We start from the raw sequence: 19,228 nt of genomic DNA on the forward strand, positions 1-19,228 counted from the left end.
TCCATTTTTTTAAAGTGTTTTGGCATTGATTATGACCTGAGGACATAATGAACAATTACACTGTAGTTGAGGGGGAACTGTTCAAACCCTCTGTGTTTACTTTTAAGTCAACTTGTAAAAGGGAAGGTTCAAGATTTCATTTTAGAGATCAGATGGCATAGGGATTAAGGAACTACGCACTTGCCTTGCATAGTTAACTCTGCTTTAATTCCTGGCACTACATATGATCCAAGCACTGCCATGAGTAGTCCTGAGCACCTCCCAGGTGAGGCCCCCCCAAAAGATCTCACTTCACAGCATTGCATTTTTAGTTGTAAATCTCCTGTATAGAAGCCTCTCCCATACTGCTAGTTATTTGGGCATTAAAGGGCATTAGAAGCAACGTGGAAACAGGAAGTGAAGTCCAGTCTTGTAAATTTAAACACCCTTTTCATATTCTGACTGCAACTTGAAAGTGTTTCATATCCTTAAGTTTTGGTTAACCTCTTCCCATAAACCAAGTGTAAAAGGTTTTAAGTACACAGTATGGTTATGAGGGGCCAGTTTCTAATGCATCTTAAAAGACAAATGCATGGACGTAAAGCAGAATATAAACAATTTTAATGAAAATGCTTACACCTTTTCCAAAGCTTGATTTGGCAGTTTGTCCTCAAATGTCTTCAGCCACTGGCACTATGCAGAACAGGTAAAAGAAGGTTGAGCATTTTGTGCCATATGACAACGCTGTTGCAACGACCTAACTTGCAATTTGAATCACATGGACAGTTCTCTTAAAGGCCACACCTAGCTGCCTTCAGGGTCAGTCCTGACAGTGCTGGGGGATGGAGGGGTGTGTGGTGCCTGGGAGTTAGGTGGGTCAGCTGTACGCAATGTACATGCCTTAACCCCTGTACTATCTCTGACCCTGCGGGCCCTCTTTCCCCATGAGAGGTCAGGAGAGGGAATTTAGGGGAAGAGGAAAAATCTTAATGGCATCTATGTTATCACCGCCCCATGCAATGTTTCGTGAACTTGAAATTGTCAGGTACATTTGACCTCAGTGAGGGGGCCTTATTTAGGTCTTGATTTGTAGGACTATATGGTGGCCCTGTTCTGCTCTATACCTAATACAAAGGCTGAAAGGATGGAGGTGAGTTTAATAATAGAAAATAAAATTGGGGCTGGGGCTAGAAGGAATAGTTAACTAGAGCCATCCTGGGCTTAATCTTTGGCACTCTGTATGAACCCCATCAGTAAACCCTGAGCACAACCAAGTATGGTCCAAAACAAAGTATGCTCAATGGGACTTGAAATAAAAATGTGGGTCCTAAAGAACAGTGCTGCAGATTTGAGGCTTTGAATGCACCTAACCTTCATTTCTATTCCTAATACATGTGGTCCCTTGAGCCCTACCAGGAGTGATTGCTGAATGCAGAGTAAACCCTGAATGTTGCTGGATGACTATCACTGTCAGCCCTTTGCTCATCGATTTGCTCGAGCGGGTACCAGTAACGTCTCCATTGTGAGACTTGCTGTTACTGTTTTTGGCATATTGAATACATCACAGGTAGTCTGCCAGGCTCTGGGGTGTGGTTGAGATGCTCTTGGTAGCTTGCTGGGCTGTCAAGAGCGGGGCGGAGGAATTGAACCTGGCTCAGTCACATGCAAGGCAAACACCCTACCTGCTGTGCTATTGCTGCAGCCTTTATATGTCTAAATCTCATATCAGTAACTTTAAATCACAGGAAATTTTTGGGTTTTGTGGTTCGGTTTTGATTTCTGTGCCACACCTGGTGTTCAGGGCTTACTCCTGGCTCCACTCAGGGATCGCTTCTGGTGTGGCTGGAGATTCAGAAGGGAGCCAGAAATTGAATCTGAGTTGGCCGTGTGAGAAGGAAATGCCCTACACAATTGTACTCTCCCCTACTTTCAAATCACATTCTTTTTTTAAAATATAACAAAGGGGCTGGAAAGATAGTACTCTGGGTAGGGCACTTGCCCTGCACATGCTGACCTGCGTTCGATACCCAGCACCCAATATGGTCCCCCGAGCACCACTTGGAGTAATTCCTGAGTACAGAGCTAGGATTTTTACCTCTGAGCATCTTCAGATGTGACCCAAAAACCAAAATAATATAAGCAACCACAAAAAAAATCATTCTCTTTTAAGAGATATCCAAGATCTAATAGTACCCCCAGCCCAGCCTCAAAAATGATTAAGGTGGGTCAGGAAAGTTGTTCAAAGGACAGGGTTTGATCCTATATGTTACATAGTTCCTAAGCACTCCCAGGAGCCACTTCAAGTACTGAACCAATAGTTACCCAAAAGAAAGTATAAAATAACCAATACTGATAATAGTTGCCATTCACTTAGCAGAAGCAGATCTGAGTTGAGAGACAGATGACAAGTTCTGTTAAAACTTTGCCTGACATTCAGGTGGAGTTAATTTCACTATATAGGTATCAAGACAAACAGCATCACTGGTAATTGTGTGCGGACAACCCATGTGTGTGCAGTGAAAAAGGTGGGTTCTAGGAAAGAACCCTAAGAAAATTTCTTGGGGGTATGGTAGAGTGGGGCATGGGAAGCCTTTCATTAAGTTTACTGAGACTTAACAATTTACTACTAGTCTGCTGTAAGGCCATGAATCATAAGGAGGCTTTGAAACAAAATGGTATCGGTTCTTTTATTTTGGCTTTTGGGCCACACCCAGCAGTGCTCAGGATATATGGCAGAGTTTAGGAATATGGGGTAGCACTATAGTCCTGTTCATCGGGCACCAGTAACGTCTCCATTGTGAGACTTGTTACTGTTTTTGGAATATTGAATACATCACGGGTAGCTTGCCAGGCACTGCTGTGCAGGTGGGATACTCGGTAGCTTGCCAGGTTCTCCGAGAGGGATGGAGGAATTGAACCCAGGTCGGCCATGAGCAAGGCAAACACCCTACTTGCTGTGCTATCACTCCAGCGGAAGAAATCAAACCCAGGTCGCCACATGCAAAACAAGAGCCTACAGCTGTATCTTTTAAATTGTTTTTAGTTCTGGGGCCATACCTGACAATGCTTAGGGGTTACTCCTGACAGGGCTTGGAGGGCCATATGGGGCACCAGGAATTGAGCCCAGATCGGCCATGTGCAAGGCAAGTGCCTTAGCTAACTGTGAAATCTCTCCAGCCCCTACACTGTATTCTTAGCCCAGTACCAGGCCACTGGATTTTCACGGAATAGTTTCCTGAACCTCCCTTGCACATTCAAACTTACAAAGTGACTGTAAACACTCCTAATCCTTTCTCTGACTCTCTTACATTACCTGCTTACAGCTAGAATAGTGCTAAATATTGTTTACTCTTAGAGAAATCCTCTAAATTTCCTGTGTTAGTAGACTTACTATCCTAACTATTCAACTGCTAGCAAAAAAAAAAAAAAAAATTAGCTGTATAGATAACAGCAACAAAGAACTGCAGTGGAGAGAAAGTAACTGAATTTAGAATCTACTCATCAGCCAAGATTTATAATTAAGACAAGTTTTGTGCCACATTTTTTATTTTGTGGATTTGGGAGCCAACCCAGTGTGCTTAAGGGACCTCTGGAAGTGCCATAACCCCTGTACTAGCAATCTGGCCCTAAGCCTCATTTAAAAACTCTCAGTAATTCTGAAAATTAACAAGGGTGTAGAACCTTAAGTCAAACAGACTTGAGCTTCATATTATTGGTCCATTCTTTACACAGTGTGTTTCTGAGCAAATATTACCTCTCTACCTCAAGTTTTTTCCAATTGGAAAATGGAGCTGTACAGACTGTATTCAGGACTGCAATAATGCAGGCAATAATGCTTTTACATAATGCTTTAAGCACACAGCAATCACTTGATAACAGCTTGGGTCACACCCAGCAGTGCTCAGGGATTACTCTTGACAGTGCATAGGAGACCATATGGGATACCAGGGATCTTGTGTCAACTGCGTGCAAGGTAAAAGCCCTAAAGCTATGGTTTTTATGGTACACTGAATCTTGCTTACGAGCAAGTCAATCTCTTAAAAACCTATCTTTCACCCCATTAACTTAGAAGGATATTTTCAAATTGTTTTCAACCCCCTCCTGGCCCCTCAACCTTGGATTGGTAAATCTTAACTGTGTTTCATTTCTTGGCTCCTCCAAGCTAATTAAAAATAGATATGGACAAAAAAAAAATAGATATGGACAAGAAAGGAAATTAAAAAAAAAATACCTGAAATTATTTTTCCAAATTTCTACTGTACATGTAAAATGTTCTTGTGACTGCTTCTGCGTCTGTGGCCAATGTTGGCCCCTCAGAACTCTGAGTGAACGTGTTCAGAATCTGGCTCAGTAGGATTAGAATCTGAAGAATCTGTGTTTGGAGGGCTTGGCTCTCCAGCTGGCTCAAAAGGCTTCAAGTTTGCGTATGTCACCTCTTGGGCCAGCTGCTGCAGGGATGGACGGCCTAATGCCAGATTCCGAAGTGAAATACAAGTCATCAGGAAGCTGGAAAAGACAAAATAATCCAGTCTCTCTTAAGGTCGTTTAAATCTTTTGCTTTGTACTCAAGATTTCCATGGAAATAAAAGACAAAAAGGGGACGTGTCCAAACTCCTGTTTCAGTATAGGTAGCCTCCCAAAGCCCTAACGGGAAACAGCTACGATCCCAGATCCCACACCCCACAGCCTCTCTGGAAAATTACACAGTCCGGCCAGAGGGTATCAGGGACAACCCACAGTGAAGCTGAGCTAAGATATGGCCAAACAAGGCCATCAGAGGTGACTCAATTACTCTCCCACTGACACGGCGAGAGCAGCAGCCAGGAGATGGCTCCATGGATTGAGCACATGCTCTGCAAGCAGGGCTGGGCTCAACCCCTGGGATGTATGGTCCCTGGGCACTGCTAGGGTATGCCTACTTCCTTCCCCACCAAAAGGGGAGAAAATGGAAAGAGGAAAGAGACCTGGTGCTAGATTGTCCTCTCCTGCTTTCATCAAAGAAAATGTACTCAGCTTGGGGGACCAAAAGATAGTAGTGCATGCCCGGCATGCACCCAGCCAGGATTAGACTCCCTGCACCACAAGGTCACCCAAGCATCACCCTAGAACCCCCCGCCCCAAACTGCTGAATATGGCCTTGGAAGCCCCTAACACTGCTGGGGTGACCAGGGTATTCCCAGAACTACAGGCCCGAGCAGAACTTCATCCTAGGGTTCTTGCATTGACCGTCAGCCCAGTTAGCCAATAACAAGTGGCTCCTGGGCCACTTGAACATCACTTGGGAGCTCCACCCCACCCCACCCTGCTATATCCTCAGATTAACCAGTTTGCAAACATCTGAGGGAAATGACAAACACCATGGCAAAACTCACCTGCGACGGAAGACATAAAGCTTTCGCAGGAAGAAGCGGAAAAGCCGCTCGTGAAAGGGGGTATTCCGCCGCCGTTCAAGCTCCTGGAGTCTTCGCTGTCGTCTAAGAAAGGTCTGAACCAAAGGAGTTGGCTCTGGGCCCCCTCTGACTTCCCCTTCCAGCAGGGGCTGCAGCTCTGGAGGTAGAGGCCCCGTTTCTGCCCAGAAATGGCAACAAAAGAGGAACCACAGATCATTCTCTCAGAATTCCCCTAGAGCCACCCAGAGAATTTAAATTCTTTGCTGCCTTTTCTCAGCTTCATTCTTCAATGGTTAAATCCTTGTTCTTCTAACAAGGGTCTATCTCTACTTAAGCCTTTACATACTCACCACTTCCATTCTCAACCTTCTCCTTCAATTCTTGTAGGTATGCCAAGTCCTTCTCCAGGGCGACCTCTGTAGTGTTGACATAGATGTACATGTAGCAGGAAGGAGTGGGTGATGTCGTATACACCTTATGGTACTCACCAGAAGGCAACTAGCAAGGAGGAAGGAACTAGATTACTCTAAGTTCTCCCGAGTCAGTCCCCAAGCTCCCTATACCTCCGCTCCAGGGCATCTTCTGGTTGTATTTTGGAGTGACCTACCTCTGGAACCCAAGAGGAGGCTCTCCATACCCCACTGGCCCTTATTTTTTGAGGCTCACTTGCATTATTCCTCTGGGCAAGCACTGTAAGTCTATCTTAGCTCCGCTCAGCCAGAGAGCAAGTACAGTGGGTACAGCACTCGCCTCCCATAAAGCTGACATGGTTCAATCTCCAGTACTGCATAGGGCCCCTGGGGAGCTGCCAGGAGTGAGCCCTGAGCATCCCCAGGCGTGGTCTACCCCCACCCCACCTCCCCCCCCCGAAAAAACACCACTCCAATCATCTAAGCTTTGTGCCATTGTGAATTCCAGCAAAATACCTGCATTTTGTCTCCCTCCTTAAGAGTCTGATTCTTCTGTTCTGCCAATAGTTCCACAGTCACCTCCCCCTGGAGCAGCTGGATGCTAGTGTTGCCCAGGTCCTCACTCACGAAATTCTCCAGGTGCAGCCCTGTCAGGAGCAACACAGATGCCAGCCCAGCCCCTGCTGGAGGGAACTCACTCCCAGCCAGAAATGAGTCATCACACCCTCCCTGAGACCACCCCTCAGGGTTCATCCTCCCACCGAGGGTCCCCTCCCTATACCACACTTGGGGTCTTGGCCAAGAGAAGCTGAAAGGGGAAGATGGCAAAATCTCCTTGCTTCCTGCCAGACCTGGGAAATCTGCAATGAACACCACTTCAGTGTAGTTGTCCAGGCTGTTCTTGATTTCCTGTAACTTGGTCCTCCAGGGAGACAAGTCCATCAACAGTGGCTGCAGCCAAGGGGTTGGCCGGAAGGGGGACCAAGCGGCCTGCACGATGTCCACACGAGGGTCAAATATCCTTTGTAAAGAAAATCAGGTTCTAAGGTCACAGCCGCCCGCCCAGCAGAAATTCCATCACTGTTTCCAGACAGAATGGCCTATGTCAATGAGTTTTCACCAGTCCTGGGCAGAGAGAGGAGGGAAAGAAGATTCTGGAGCGTTGGAAAAGAAAGGGGGTTAGTGGCCACCTGAGGAAAATCGTGTTAACAGGTTCTAAGAGAACAAATCAGTTTTCTCTTCTAAACACGAGCGCCCCCTGCTGGAAGCCAGTGATGCCCACAACCAAGTCCGCAGAGACATGCACCACAGGGGAAAAAAACGCCTTTCAAGCAACATCACACTCTAGAGGGGGAAGCACAGGCTAGTTGTCTCGGCAAAAAGGAGCTGGACTTCACCGTTTCCCCGTGGCCGCTCCCATGCCCACCTCTGCTGGAAGCGGTCATTGATGGAGACCCAAATATCAAAGTAGATCTGGGGCTCAGTGACATTGTACTTGGGAAGCAGATGGCTCAGGCAAGTGGCATATTGCTTCAGCATGTCTGCGTGATCCTTCCATCGCCGGCTCTGTGTGAATACCTGCCCCAAACCTCTGCGTTAGTCCCAGTGTGGTGCCGCCACTCTTCCAGATGGTGGGAGGTGGGGTGTCAGGTGCTGCTGCTGGCACAGAGACACCAGGTGGCTGGAGTGGTCTGGAAAAACCCCACGACACTGAGTTTATCTATGGGGAGTGGGGGTGGGGGGTGGACTTTTTGTGGCTGGGCTAGTAGTACTTCTGTTCCTTAAATCTAATCGCAATTCACGGAAGTCACCAACATAGCCCTACTTCAGCCCACAACGCCCAAGAAAGCTCAAAGTGAACCCAAGACATTTTATGATGAATTATGCTTAGGGTCAAAGTGGAACCCCAGGGACAGGCGCGATGGTATGACAAGTAGGGTACTTGTTTTGCACATGGCCAACCCAGATTCGATCCCTGGCACCCTATAGGGTTCCCTGAGCACCACCAGTAGTGATCCCTGCATCCAGAGTCAGGAGTAAGCGACACTGGGTGTGGCCTGAAAGCCAAAAAAAGAAAGTGGGACCCCCCCAAAGCTCAGGGCGCTGCTGAAGAAGTCAAGTGCCCACATCAGGAACTCACCCCCGGGTTAAGGTAGCCCAGCTCGCCCGTGCGGCCGTCACGGTAGGTTATCTTCACATGCTGGTGGGAGCGGGAATGCACCATCATGTCCCAGGAGTAGCCGTACAGCCCGTTGGTCCAGTTGTTATAGCCCTTGAAAAGCAGAGCAGAGACAGTCCACTCAGGGGCTCTCATGCCCACCCCACCCTCTGCTGAGAGTGTCGGAATGCCCGCCCGCTGATGCTCCTGCCACCTCCCAAGCCCAGCCCAGCCCACATCATACCTGGGTGAGGAAGTGGGAGTAGGGCAGGAAGAGCTGCTCCAGGAGGTAGAGGAGGGTGAAGGCCGTGCCCAGCTGGTGGCGCAGGCCTGGTTTCTGGCTGCCTCTGGCCCGCCTCCTCTTATATACGCAAGAAGCACTGGGTTGAGGGGCAGCCTGCAGGGGCCCCAGTTCTTGCAGCATTTGGGGCCAACAGGATACCAGCTTCCGAGGCCACTCAGGAGAGCAGAAAAGAGGGCTGCTGGCCAGCATGACGTAGGAGAACATACCTGGGAAGGTGGCGGGGAGAGAAGTGTTTCTGGAGTGTGGGGAAACATGGGGAGTCGCTGGAACCCCCTTCGCTTAGGATAGTTCTCCCAGGGATCCCACTTAGAAAAGAAATTTGGAACTACAGGAATTTACTTTCCTGAGTTCCTTATCCTACAACATACTCGGCCAGAAACTCCAATCCTCTCCTCCCGAATCATCTGCATTCCACAGAGACTGCATTCAGCTCCTTGCCTATTTCCCACTCCCAAACCGCTCCTCACTGGTCCCTCCCTGTGAACCTCGGTTTCCAGGGCTTTTTTATTTTGGTTTGGTTTGGTGCCACACCTGGAGATGCTCAGGGGTTATTCCTGGCTCTGCACTCAGGGAGCACTCCTGGCAGGCTCAGGGAACCATATGGGGTGCCAGGGACTGAACCCAGATCAGCCATGTGCAAGGCAAGCACCCTACTCGCTGCACTATGGCTCCAGCCCTGCTTTCCAGCTTCCAAACAGACTCTAGGTACCGACCGATGCTGAACAGCTGAGAATTCATGCAATGGAAGTAGGACACGAAGAAGAGGCCAATGGGTCTTGAGGCATCGAAGAATAGCAGGAAACCAGCCGAGAGGTCCAGCATCAGTCCGCACCAGTGTACCACTAGGAGACTAGTCATCTCCTCAGACAGCACCAGTCTGCAGACAGCAAGGACAAAGGTCAGCACAGTCACAGCAGCAGGGCCTCTGCTCCCAGCCTCGCCAAAGGACTGATCCAGCACGCAGCAGAAAAACTCCACAGGAAGACACGGCAGAACTGCAGCCATGTTCCTGCCTCTTCCCAACCCCGAACACGGCCATATCCAACCTTTTTTCAACACAACTACATGACCAGGGCAAGTCTCCTGAGGCAGAGTTTAAGATAAGTCTGTAAGGTCAGAGGGGGCATACAGGAGAAGACAGAAAGTTTAATGTCTCACTAACAGCATAATAAAACTCTCCTGCAGGAACTGAAAATGAACATGAAGTAAGAAAAAGAACGAAGTAAAACAAAGGAAAGGAGAAACAGGAGGAAGAGAAAAATCAGAGGGATGTAACTGTTTTATAAAAAGTTAGTTTCTTGGGGCAGAAGTGATAGTACAATGGGTAGGGCACCTGCCTTGCACACGGCTGTCCTGGGTTCGATCCCAGGCACCCCATATGATCCCCCTCACACTGCCAGGAGTGATCCCTGAGTGCAGAGTCAGGAGGAAGCCTTGAGTATTGCCAGATGTGGCTCAAAAACAACAACAAAAACAACAACAAAATTAGGTTTTCTTGGGGCCTACAGAGGGTAGGGCATTTGCCCTGCACACAGCTGACCTGGGCTGGATCCCCAGCACCCCATATGGTCCCCCAAGCTCCGCCCGAAGTGATTCTTTTTTTCTCTCTCTCTTTTGCTTTTTAGGTCACACCCAGCGATGCTCAGGGGTTACTCCTGGCTCTGCACTCAAGAATTACTCCTGGCGATGCTTGGGGGACCATATGGGATGCCGGGGATTGAACTCAGGTCGGCCACGTACAAGGCAAATGCCCTACCCACTATGGAATCACTCTGGCCCCAGAGTGATTCTTAAGCACAGAGCCAGGAGTAAACTCTGGGCATCGTCAGGTGTGGCCACCAAAAAAAAAATCAAACAAAAAATAACATGTGAGCACAGTAATGTGTATGAGACCTGGTCATGACAGCAGCAGTGAAGGGACAGGAAAGGAAAGGACCGACGCCTCTGCCCTGAACCGACTCACTTGAAGGGACTGAAGAGCCAGTGCCGAGACAAATACTCCATGGAATAGCCTCCAACCCAGTCTGCATCCAGCTTTTTCACACCGGCAATGAAGTACACGATGAAGATCTGTGAACAGAAAATGTGAGACAACGGGGCTGGAGCGATAGCACAGCGGGGAGGGCGTTTGCCTTGCACATGGCCGACCCGAGTTTGAGTCCCAGCATTCCATATGGTCCCCCAAGCACTGCCAGGAGTAATTCCTGAGTGCAAAGCCAGGAGTAACCCTGAGCATCACTGTGTGTGACCCAAAAGAGAAAAAAAAAAAAAAGAAAATGTGAGACAAAGGGCTGGAGAGCAGTCTGCACGCGGGAAAGGGCAGGGGGCTCAGCTCCATGCAAAGGTATCCCCCCAAAATAAGGCCAAACCAACGCTAGACACCGAACCTTGTTTTCTACCAATATGAAACAAGTTCTGAGCTCAGCCGAGGGCCCGAGGGAGCATCCTTTCCTCTAGTCATACAAGCTGTAAGGATTTCTTTTTCACTTTGCTTGGTCTGGGGACCAATTCTCAGGGGTGCACTCAGGGGTCACTCCCAGAGGGGCTGGGGGACTATGCAGTGCTGGGGATTCAAGTGAGGTCAGCTATGTGTTGGGTAAGTGCCCTGTGCTATTTCTCTGGCAGTAAGAATTTTTAACATCCTACCAATGCCAGGCAGGGTCAGGGATAAAGGGAAAAAGGTCATGAGGCCAGTGCTGGAGCGACAGTATGGCAGGTAAGGCGCTTACTTTGCATTAGCCGACCTGGTTAGAGTCTCAGCATCCCTTATGGGCCCAAGTTCCTACCAGGAGTAATTTTTGAGCACAGAGCTTAGAGTAACCCCTTAACGCTGGGAGTGGCAAAAAAAAAAAAAAAACAAAGTCATAAAGTTTAGATATTATTCTTTCTCTTATGAGGAGTCTACCAGAGACAAAGCTATATTCAAGACAAGGTGAGAGCCAAGAAATTAGAGCGAAAACAATGACGAGACTGAAAAATATACAGGGGTTATGGCACTTGGCTGTGCGTACGGCTGACCCCAGCTCAATCCCCTGCACCCCGTATGGTTCCCGAGCACTAGCAAGAGAACCAGGAATAGGACCTGCGCTGAGCACCACTGGGTGTGGCCCTACTACCCCGGCTCCCCATAAAAAAAAAAAAAGAACTAGAGAAGAAATGATGGAAAAAAGACAGACTGGCTTTCCAGCAAAAGAGAAAAAGAGAAGGTCCAGAACTAAGCGAGAGAAATCAGGCAGTGGGTTGGCCAGGCTGATGGCCGCTCCCACACATACCTCCGTCCTCCCCACACTCCCCTACCTGGCCACGCAGCACGGCATAGTTCCAGAGAGGCACATGGGTGTTCCGCTTGCGGGGATGCAGGAGGCCATCCACAGACCTACACCAGGGGAGGCAAGCACTCAGGCAGGCCCCTCGGTCCAGCCGCCTTCCTTCCTGTACCTGAAAATCTACCCCACATCTCCCATCTCCTCTCTGCTTCTCTGGGTTGTTGGGAAGCCTCTTATTTTATTTATTTATTTTTTTTTACTTATCTGAGCAATAGTTAATTATCTGTAGCCTTGCCGGCTGGTGCACTTGCAAGAGCAGGTGAATTATCTGAGCAAATGATAAACAATCATTTTAAGCCAGAGCTATCACTGATAGATTTTTTTTTCCTTTTTGGGTCACACCCGGCGATGCACAGGGGTTATTCCTGGCTCTGCACTCAGGAATTACCCCTGGCCGTGCTCAGGGGACCATATGGGATGCTGGGAATCGAACGCAGGTTGGCTGCGTGCAAGGCAAACGCCCTACCCACTATGCTATCACTCAAAAGAGATCACTGATAGATTTTTAAGTCAGGTCTGTCACTACAGTTTTAACAAAAAGAAGTGCCACATTCATTACTAGTTACCACGCTAGTTGGCTGATGGTAGTGGACCAAATCAACTAGGAAATGACAAAGAATGGGTCTGCACTGACTCAGAAATAAAGCTCTCAGAAGACAGTAACACAGAACAACACACCAGAGATGTCTCTAGACCCCGCTCCAGGCTGTCTCGTCTGGGGCAAGCTGGAGGGGGCGGGTAAGCTTCCCTCCCCGCCCCAAGAGCCCAGCAACCAAAACCTCCAGAACTCAATCACTGCCACACTCACAGCCGCTTCACAGGCTCAGAGAGTCTCACCCATGAGTGAATCTGCTGTATAATTATATTTGACATTTTAGAATTCCTGAAGCATCTCATACTTTATACCACTAATGTCTCAAGAGTAGCATACCACATTTGATAGGGTTTAAAGTAGGAAGCAACCAATCTCATGAGGAAAATATATGTATATGTGTGTATACATATACATATATAGTACTATATATACATACATACACACACACATATATACACACACACAATATATAGCACACAAGACTCAACCTTTAACAAAATGTTAGTCATCTGTAGAAGGGCTTAATGGCTCCAGGGTGAAATACAATAATCTTCACACACTTTCCTCTAAGGAAACTTTTCTGGATCATTTTTAGAAGGCTATTCATAACAAGCAACATAAATTATTTTGGCTGTGCTTTGGATGCAGGGTTTGGGGTTTGAGGTGGAAACATTCAAAATAAGGTAGTGGGAAGGTATAATGGTGGTGGGATTGGTGTTCAACTATTAAATGTAATAAATTATTGTGAAAAACTTTAGCACTGTAGCACTGTCATCCCGTTGTTCATCGATTTGCTTGAGTGGGCACCAGTAACGTCTCCATTGTGAGGTTTGTTGTTACTGTTTTTGGCATATCGAATACGCCACGGGTAGCTTGCCAGGCTCTGCTGTGCGGGCGGGATACTCTCGGTAGCTTGCTGGGCTCTCCAAGAGGGGCAAAGGAATCAAACCCGGGTCGGCCGCATGCAAGGCAAACACCATACCCGCTGTGCTATCGCTCCAGTCCTGTGAAAAACTTAATAAAAATAAAATTTTTTAAAACACGGATTTGCAGGAAAAGCTCAGGGTGTATGGAAATGCAGACGGTGCTTTCAAAGTCAATTTCCAAGACACACTGACGATTCACCCGGCACTGGGGGCACCTGCTGGCAACTTCCTTCAGGAGAGAAGTGACAGGCAACTCTGAGCAGATGCATCCCGGGAGGCAGAAGCAAAGCAGGTTTGGGAGAAGACAAAGACTGGGCGGGAAGGTGGGAAAGAAAAGCTTACACTGATGCTCAAGAGCACTGGAGACAGCAAAGGAGACGTGAACTCTCCTTTGTGCCTCTCATAGACTGAGCAATCTGAGGCAAACCCTTTACTAGGCCTCGATTTTCTCATCCAAAAAGGGAAAGAAAAAAAAAAAAGGATACATCACACAGACCACACACAGAGTTAGCATGAGGAAAATGAAGTGTTCAGTATAGTCCCTGGTATGTGAAAGCCCTCAGTGATATTATTATTCCCCTAAGTTCTGCAAAAAGAAAAAAAAAGAAAAATTTCAGGGATAGTCTGTCAAAACTGCCCCTTGGGCCAGAGATATAACTCAATGGTCTGAGCACAGGCTTTGCATACAGGAAGCCCTAATTAAATCCCTATCGCTGCACTGTACCTAAGCACCCCACCATCCCCGAGAGTCAGGAGTGACCCTAAGCACTGTTGGGTGCGACTCTCCCAAACACACAAACACAAAACTGCTCCATAATTCTATGTGATCAGAGCAGCTTTTGGGGCGGGGCGGGGGCAGACACAGAAAGGATGGTCCTGCACACGGCCAACCTGGGTTCAATCTGCTGGCACTCCGTATGGTTCCCCAGGCCTGCCAGGAATGACCCCTAAGTGCAGAGCCAGGAAAAAGCCCTAGGCACCGCTAGGTGTGGACCAAAATAACCAAAAAAGCTGGCCAAGAGCTGGAACAATTGCATAGCAAGTAGGGTGTTTGCCATGCATGTAGCCAACCCAGGTTCGATCCCCGGCATCCCAGGAGTAACTTCTGAGTGCAGAGTCAGGAGAAGCCCTGGGCATCACTGGGTGTGACCTCACACACACACACACACACAAAAAGAAGCCCCCAAAAGCTGGCCATTCTGAGTAAGTTTAAAGATCTAAACAGGGCCTGAGGGGGCCAAAGTGATAGCACAGTGGGTAGGGTGTTTGCCTTGTATGCAGCCAACCTGGATTCAATCCCTGGCACCCCATATGGTTCCCCGAGCATCAACAGGAATAATTCCTGAGTGCAGAGCCAAGAGTAACCCCTGTGCATCACTATGTGTGACCCAAACAGCCAGAACAAAACAAAACTAAACCAAAATAAAATGGAATATTCTGTGTGTCTAAACAAATGAAATGTGACTGACGACTGATAAGTTACTAAGAGAGTTTGAGAAGGGGCCGGAGCAATAGTACAGCGGGCAGGGAGTTTGCCTTGCATGCGGCTGACCTGGATTCGATCCCCGACATCCCATATGGTCCCCCAAGCACTGCTAGGAGTAATTCCTGAGTGCAAAGCCTGGAGTAACCCCTGAGCATCGCTGGGTGTGACCCAAAAAGCGGAAAGAAAAAAAAAGTGTTTGAGAAACTTTCTATAGCCAACTTCCTAACCTCTTCTATTTACTTTTCCTGGGAAGAGTCCTTAAGGGTCATCCACCCTACCACCTGTCTCCAAAATGTGTGCCCTGAAAGATTGGCATTGGATGTCGTGGAGAGCCACCTCCTCCCAGGACAGCCCCCAGAGCAGCCCTGCTGGCCTTTCCTGGGCCTCCCCCTCTTACTCCACCCCTGGGGGCTGACACAGGAAATCCCCACAACCACCTCAAAATATCTGAAATCAGTTATGCCTGGCATAACTGATGACTAACTAACTGATCAGTTAGTCTTCTCTTCTCCTAAGAGGATAACAGGAAATGGACAGATCAAGGCACCTGGGGAGAAATGGGGAGTGAAGAGGGGAATGGAGCCATTTTGCTCTCTCTTTTTTTTTGGGGGGGGGTTGTTGTTGTTTTTTCATACAAAGTGCCCCAACTTTATTGATCCTTCCCCCTCCCGAGTCCATCCAAATCAAAATGTGATCTTGTGACCACACTGTGCAATGCAAGATTGAAAAAGACACATGTTGGTACAAATTCTAGACCCTCCGCGGGTCCTTAGCTCTAGACATCATCCTAATGCAGCCAAGCTCTCCCCGTCGTCCCCCTGGATTCATACCAGTAGCGGTTTGCATCCACAAAGGTCAGCTGAAAGGCCAACAAACCATACAGGTAGGAGTGGTTGTTCCACGACGTCTTGTCCAGGAGGAACACATACCAGTACGGGAGCAGGAATAACACACAGCTTAGCCGGTAGCAAAGGCCCAGCATTATGCCCAGTGCCCCTAGAATTTGTGAGGAAAGACAATTAAGAGGTCAAGAGGTTACCACTAGCCCCAGGCCCCTGAGAACAGGCTACAGGTGGGACTAAGAAAAGCCATAAAACATTTTGTAATCAGGTAAAATCAGATATGAAGATTACACGCTCTTCGAATATTTTTAAGAGTTAGGAAGACAGAGCTCACATGGCACAGAGATCAGAAGAATGAAATAATGCAACATAGTAGAAATATAGTAAGAGGGGTCAAAGAGATAGTACAGCACGTAAGGCACTTGCCTTGCACATAACCTACCCAGGTTCGATCCCCAACATCCCCTATGGCCTCCTGAGCACTGCCAGGAGTAATCCCTTAGTGCAGTCAGGAATAATCCCTGAGCATAATCAGGTGTGGACCAAAATTAAACAAACAAAAAAATGAAAATAAAGCAAGAAACCCAAGACACTGGCCATTCACTGGCTTGCTTTGTGTCTCTGTGTGAGGAAGCCGGTCAACACAGCCATGTATCCCAGAGTCTCCTCACCCAGGAACATGATGGTATAGACAAGGTACATCCAGTCAAGTGGCAGTGGTTGCAGGCCGTCCAGCAAGGGAAAGCGGCACACGTCCAGTCCATCCAAGTATCTTCGATCCAGGGAGCTGAGGCCCCTCTCCTGGGGGATGTCCAGCACCATTAGCAGCCCTGAGAATGCAGGGGCAAGGGTCTCAGGTCAAGGAAGCCTTGTAATAGTTTAGCGCACCCAGCTCCAAAGACTTCTTTATTCCCTGACCCTGGCTCTGCACTCAACAACAATGTCAGTGATTTCTCTGTGCTAGCCATTGTGCCAACGGTGCAGTCACCTCAGTGCCTCCACTCACCACTTGTGAAAGGGGCGCAGAACACTTCACAGGGTTGCAAAGAAGATTAGAGAAAGGCAATCAAAAACACTACAAAAGTGAGCAGCGTTCTCTCTCTCTGTCTCTCTCTGTCTATGTCTCTCTCTCTCTGTGTCTCTGTCTCTCTCTCTGTGTCTCTGTCTCTGTCTCTCTCTCTCTCTCTCTCTCTCTCTCTCTCTCTCTCTCTCTCTCTCTCTCTCTCTCTCTCAGGAGGTTCTGGATAGAAATTTACAAAGGCCCAAACTACTATGTGAAGGTGCCCAGTGTAGTGCCTCTCCACCTCTTTCTCTTCCTGGCACATCCAGAATACATTCTGCCAGAACCCTAGGGGAAGCGGAAGGGTTGCTTCAGGTGAGGAAGCCAGAACTAACTCCAGGAGTACTTGCATTTTGCACTAGGTAACCGTAACTATGGGCTGGGAGAGGCTATCCTGCGCATTGCAAGTAGTTAGCAGCATCCCTGGCTTCTACACACATCCATTTCCCCTTCTCCCCACTGTGCCAAAGCATCTCCAGACACTGCCAACCATCACCCACAGAGCAGAACTGTCCGGGTTCCAAGCCACTGTGCCGAGCAGACTCATCACATCCAGAACCTGTTGCAAGCACAGGGGCTGTGGCCTGTGCACTAGGAAGTTCTGGATGCGGGAGTCACAGCTGAAAAGTTCACCTTTAACCCCAGCCCTCCCTCTGAAATCTAGTCCTCTGCAGAGAAATTGGGCAACTTCATGCCATAAGCAAGTCGTGTCCCTGTTTCTCTGCCTCTCTTATCTCCTACGGGCTCTTTTCCGGAGTTCAGGTGTTCAAACTCTCATCTGCGGAAACAAAGCTGGGCTTGCTCCTAAACTCCACAAAGACCTCTCTAACCTCTCACGGACAAATCGGACTGCCACTCTTTCCGCGACCCCACCCCACCAGGTCCCGCCCCGCTTACCAAAGAGAAAACGGAAGACAGCCAGGCCTGCAGGATCCGTGGGTCGATTCAGCAGGCTCACCAGCCTCTCCCAGCTGGACAAGTCAGTCCCGTCAAAACCCAGCAGTTTGCCCATCCAGCCTCCCTGCCTGGGTCCTGAGGTCTGTCCAACCTTTGCTTTTTGTACTTGACCTGCAACCAATAAACAGGTGTGAAGATACACACACACACACACACACACACACACACACACACACACATTTCTGGGGTTTACAAATATATAATATATATGGGCTGGAGCGATAGCACAACAGGTACAGGACGTTTGCCTTGCACGTGGCTGACCCAAGTTCGATTCCTCGGCCCATCTCAGAACCGGCAAGCTACTGAGACGGCAGAGCCTGGCAAGCTCCCCATGGCCTATTCTATATGCCAAAAACAGTAACAAATCTCACAATGGAGACGTTACTGGTGTCCACTCGAGCAAATCGATGAACAACGGGACGACACTGCTCAAGTGCAGTGCTACAAATATATATAAGTATACTGTGGTGTGCAAATATGTATGTGTATATATGTACATATACTTCTGGGGTTTGCAATGATAGATATGCATACATATGTGAGATACATGTACATACGTATATATGTGCAAACCCCAGAAATCACGGCCCCAGCAGCAGGGCGTCTGCTTACCTGGTTCAGCACCAGAAATACCTGCAGTGAAGTCCCTCCCCCATGGTCCCCCAAAGCCCCCTATCTCTCATCCAACCCCCCGTCCCCGGGGCGCTCCGCCGCCGCAGCCCCTCTGAGCAGCGCCGTCCTCCGCCGCAGGGCACCCACCTGGATCGGGCGCGGCCCGAGCCGACCCCGCCAACGCGGCCATCCCTCAGCTGAGGCCACGGAGCCGCAGCCGCCGCGCGCCCCGCCGCCAGGGCCAGCTGGAACCCCGCCCCCCAGCCCACGACACCTCAGCAGCCGCGCCGGAAAGCGCGGAACTGTCGTAAAAGGCGGCGCGGGTGGCCCTGCTTGGCGGCAGGAGGCGGGGCGAGGGCGGGGCGAGGGCAGGGCGAGGCGGGGCGAGGGCGGGGCTCACTTTTTCCCGGAAGCCGCCGAGCTGGCGCTGTGGCGGGCGTCACCTGCGCCCCCCGGCCTCCCCTCCCGATCCGCTCGGCGCTGCTTCGGGTTCCCTGGTCTCGCTCCCGCCTCAGGCCTCCCCTGCTTGTAGCTTCCCTGCGTGGCTTCCTCAGGCCTCCGCAGAGCCGGGACACCGCCTGAAGAAAGCCGGTCTCCCCAGTCCTCTCCGCAGGGGCCGTGCAGCCGGGACGGGACGGGTGTGGTTTCGGGAAATCGGAGTTTTCTGAAAGTTAAGACATCCCTAGCTTTCCTGTGCTACGACGCTGACAAATGTTTACAGGTGTCACTGCCTTTTATAGCCGGGCAGGAGGGTATGGCCCCCCCAAGCGGGTCCATTGGGCAAGGGAAGGCTAAAGAGGCGGTGCTGTGTGAGGGGGAACGGGGAGCCTCTCGTTATTTGCGGTACCGAGATCCAGCCAGGTCCTGCGCTCACGCACCCTAACTGCTGTACTGTCTCCCTGCCCAGGTGTGACATTTTGTGTGAGGGGAAAGTATACTTTACACACACACACACACACACACACACAAATTTTATGAACAGGTGGCTCAGAGGACTGAAGGATACGGATTGCTGGCAGGATTAGATGCAGGGTACCACATGGCCCCCTGAGCACCTCCCTGAACACCCCAGCAACAAGCTAAGAGTAGCTCCTGGGGTCCAGAGAGGTAGTACAGCAGGTAAAGCACTTGCCTGGCATTGACCTGCGTTGGATTCCTGGCTCGCGTATGGCTCTCCAAG

The 19,228-nt window shown here is 49.3% G+C and overlaps 1 protein-coding gene across 1 annotated transcript; it reads right to left on the reverse strand.

Annotated features, from left to right (window-relative positions):
* Positions 1 to 578: 578 nt before the first annotated feature.
* Positions 579 to 18,311, reverse strand: GGCX (gamma-glutamyl carboxylase). Its single transcript, XM_012933550.2, has 15 exons — positions 18,196 to 18,311; positions 17,374 to 17,544; positions 16,088 to 16,246; positions 15,405 to 15,570; positions 11,539 to 11,617; positions 10,205 to 10,311; positions 8,955 to 9,118; positions 8,182 to 8,447; positions 7,920 to 8,051; positions 7,206 to 7,357; positions 6,631 to 6,800; positions 6,296 to 6,426; positions 5,720 to 5,867; positions 5,352 to 5,547; positions 579 to 4,485 (listed from the first exon to the last, which is right to left on the reverse strand). Exons 1-15 carry the CDS (start codon positions 18,236 to 18,238, stop codon positions 4,293 to 4,295), a joined length of 2,277 nt encoding a protein of 758 aa, XP_012789004.2. The 5' UTR covers positions 18,239 to 18,311; the 3' UTR covers positions 579 to 4,292.
* Positions 18,312 to 19,228: the final 917 nt, after the last annotated feature.

Source organism: Sorex araneus, chromosome X (genome assembly GCF_027595985.1).
Source record: "Sorex araneus isolate mSorAra2 chromosome X, mSorAra2.pri, whole genome shotgun sequence".
In the NCBI taxonomy this organism is placed as follows: Eukaryota; Metazoa; Chordata; class Mammalia; order Eulipotyphla; family Soricidae; genus Sorex; species Sorex araneus.

What these genes read in the sequence shown, in the direction of transcription:
- GGCX (XM_012933550.2), bottom strand. Translation starts at nt 18,238, where the DNA reads ATGGCCGCGTTGGCGGGGTCGGCTCGGGCCGCGCCCGATCCAG. An exon ending in TGTCTTCCGTTTTCTCTTTG is followed by an intron (nt 16,247 to 17,373) that starts GTAAGCGGGGCG and finishes CTGCATTCTCAG; the next exon opens with GGCTGCTAATGGTGCTGGAC. An exon ending in AGGAGGGAGACAAAATGCAG is followed by an intron (nt 5,868 to 6,295) that starts GTATTTTGCTGG and finishes CCTCCTTGCTAG; the next exon opens with TTGCCTTCTGGTGAGTACCA.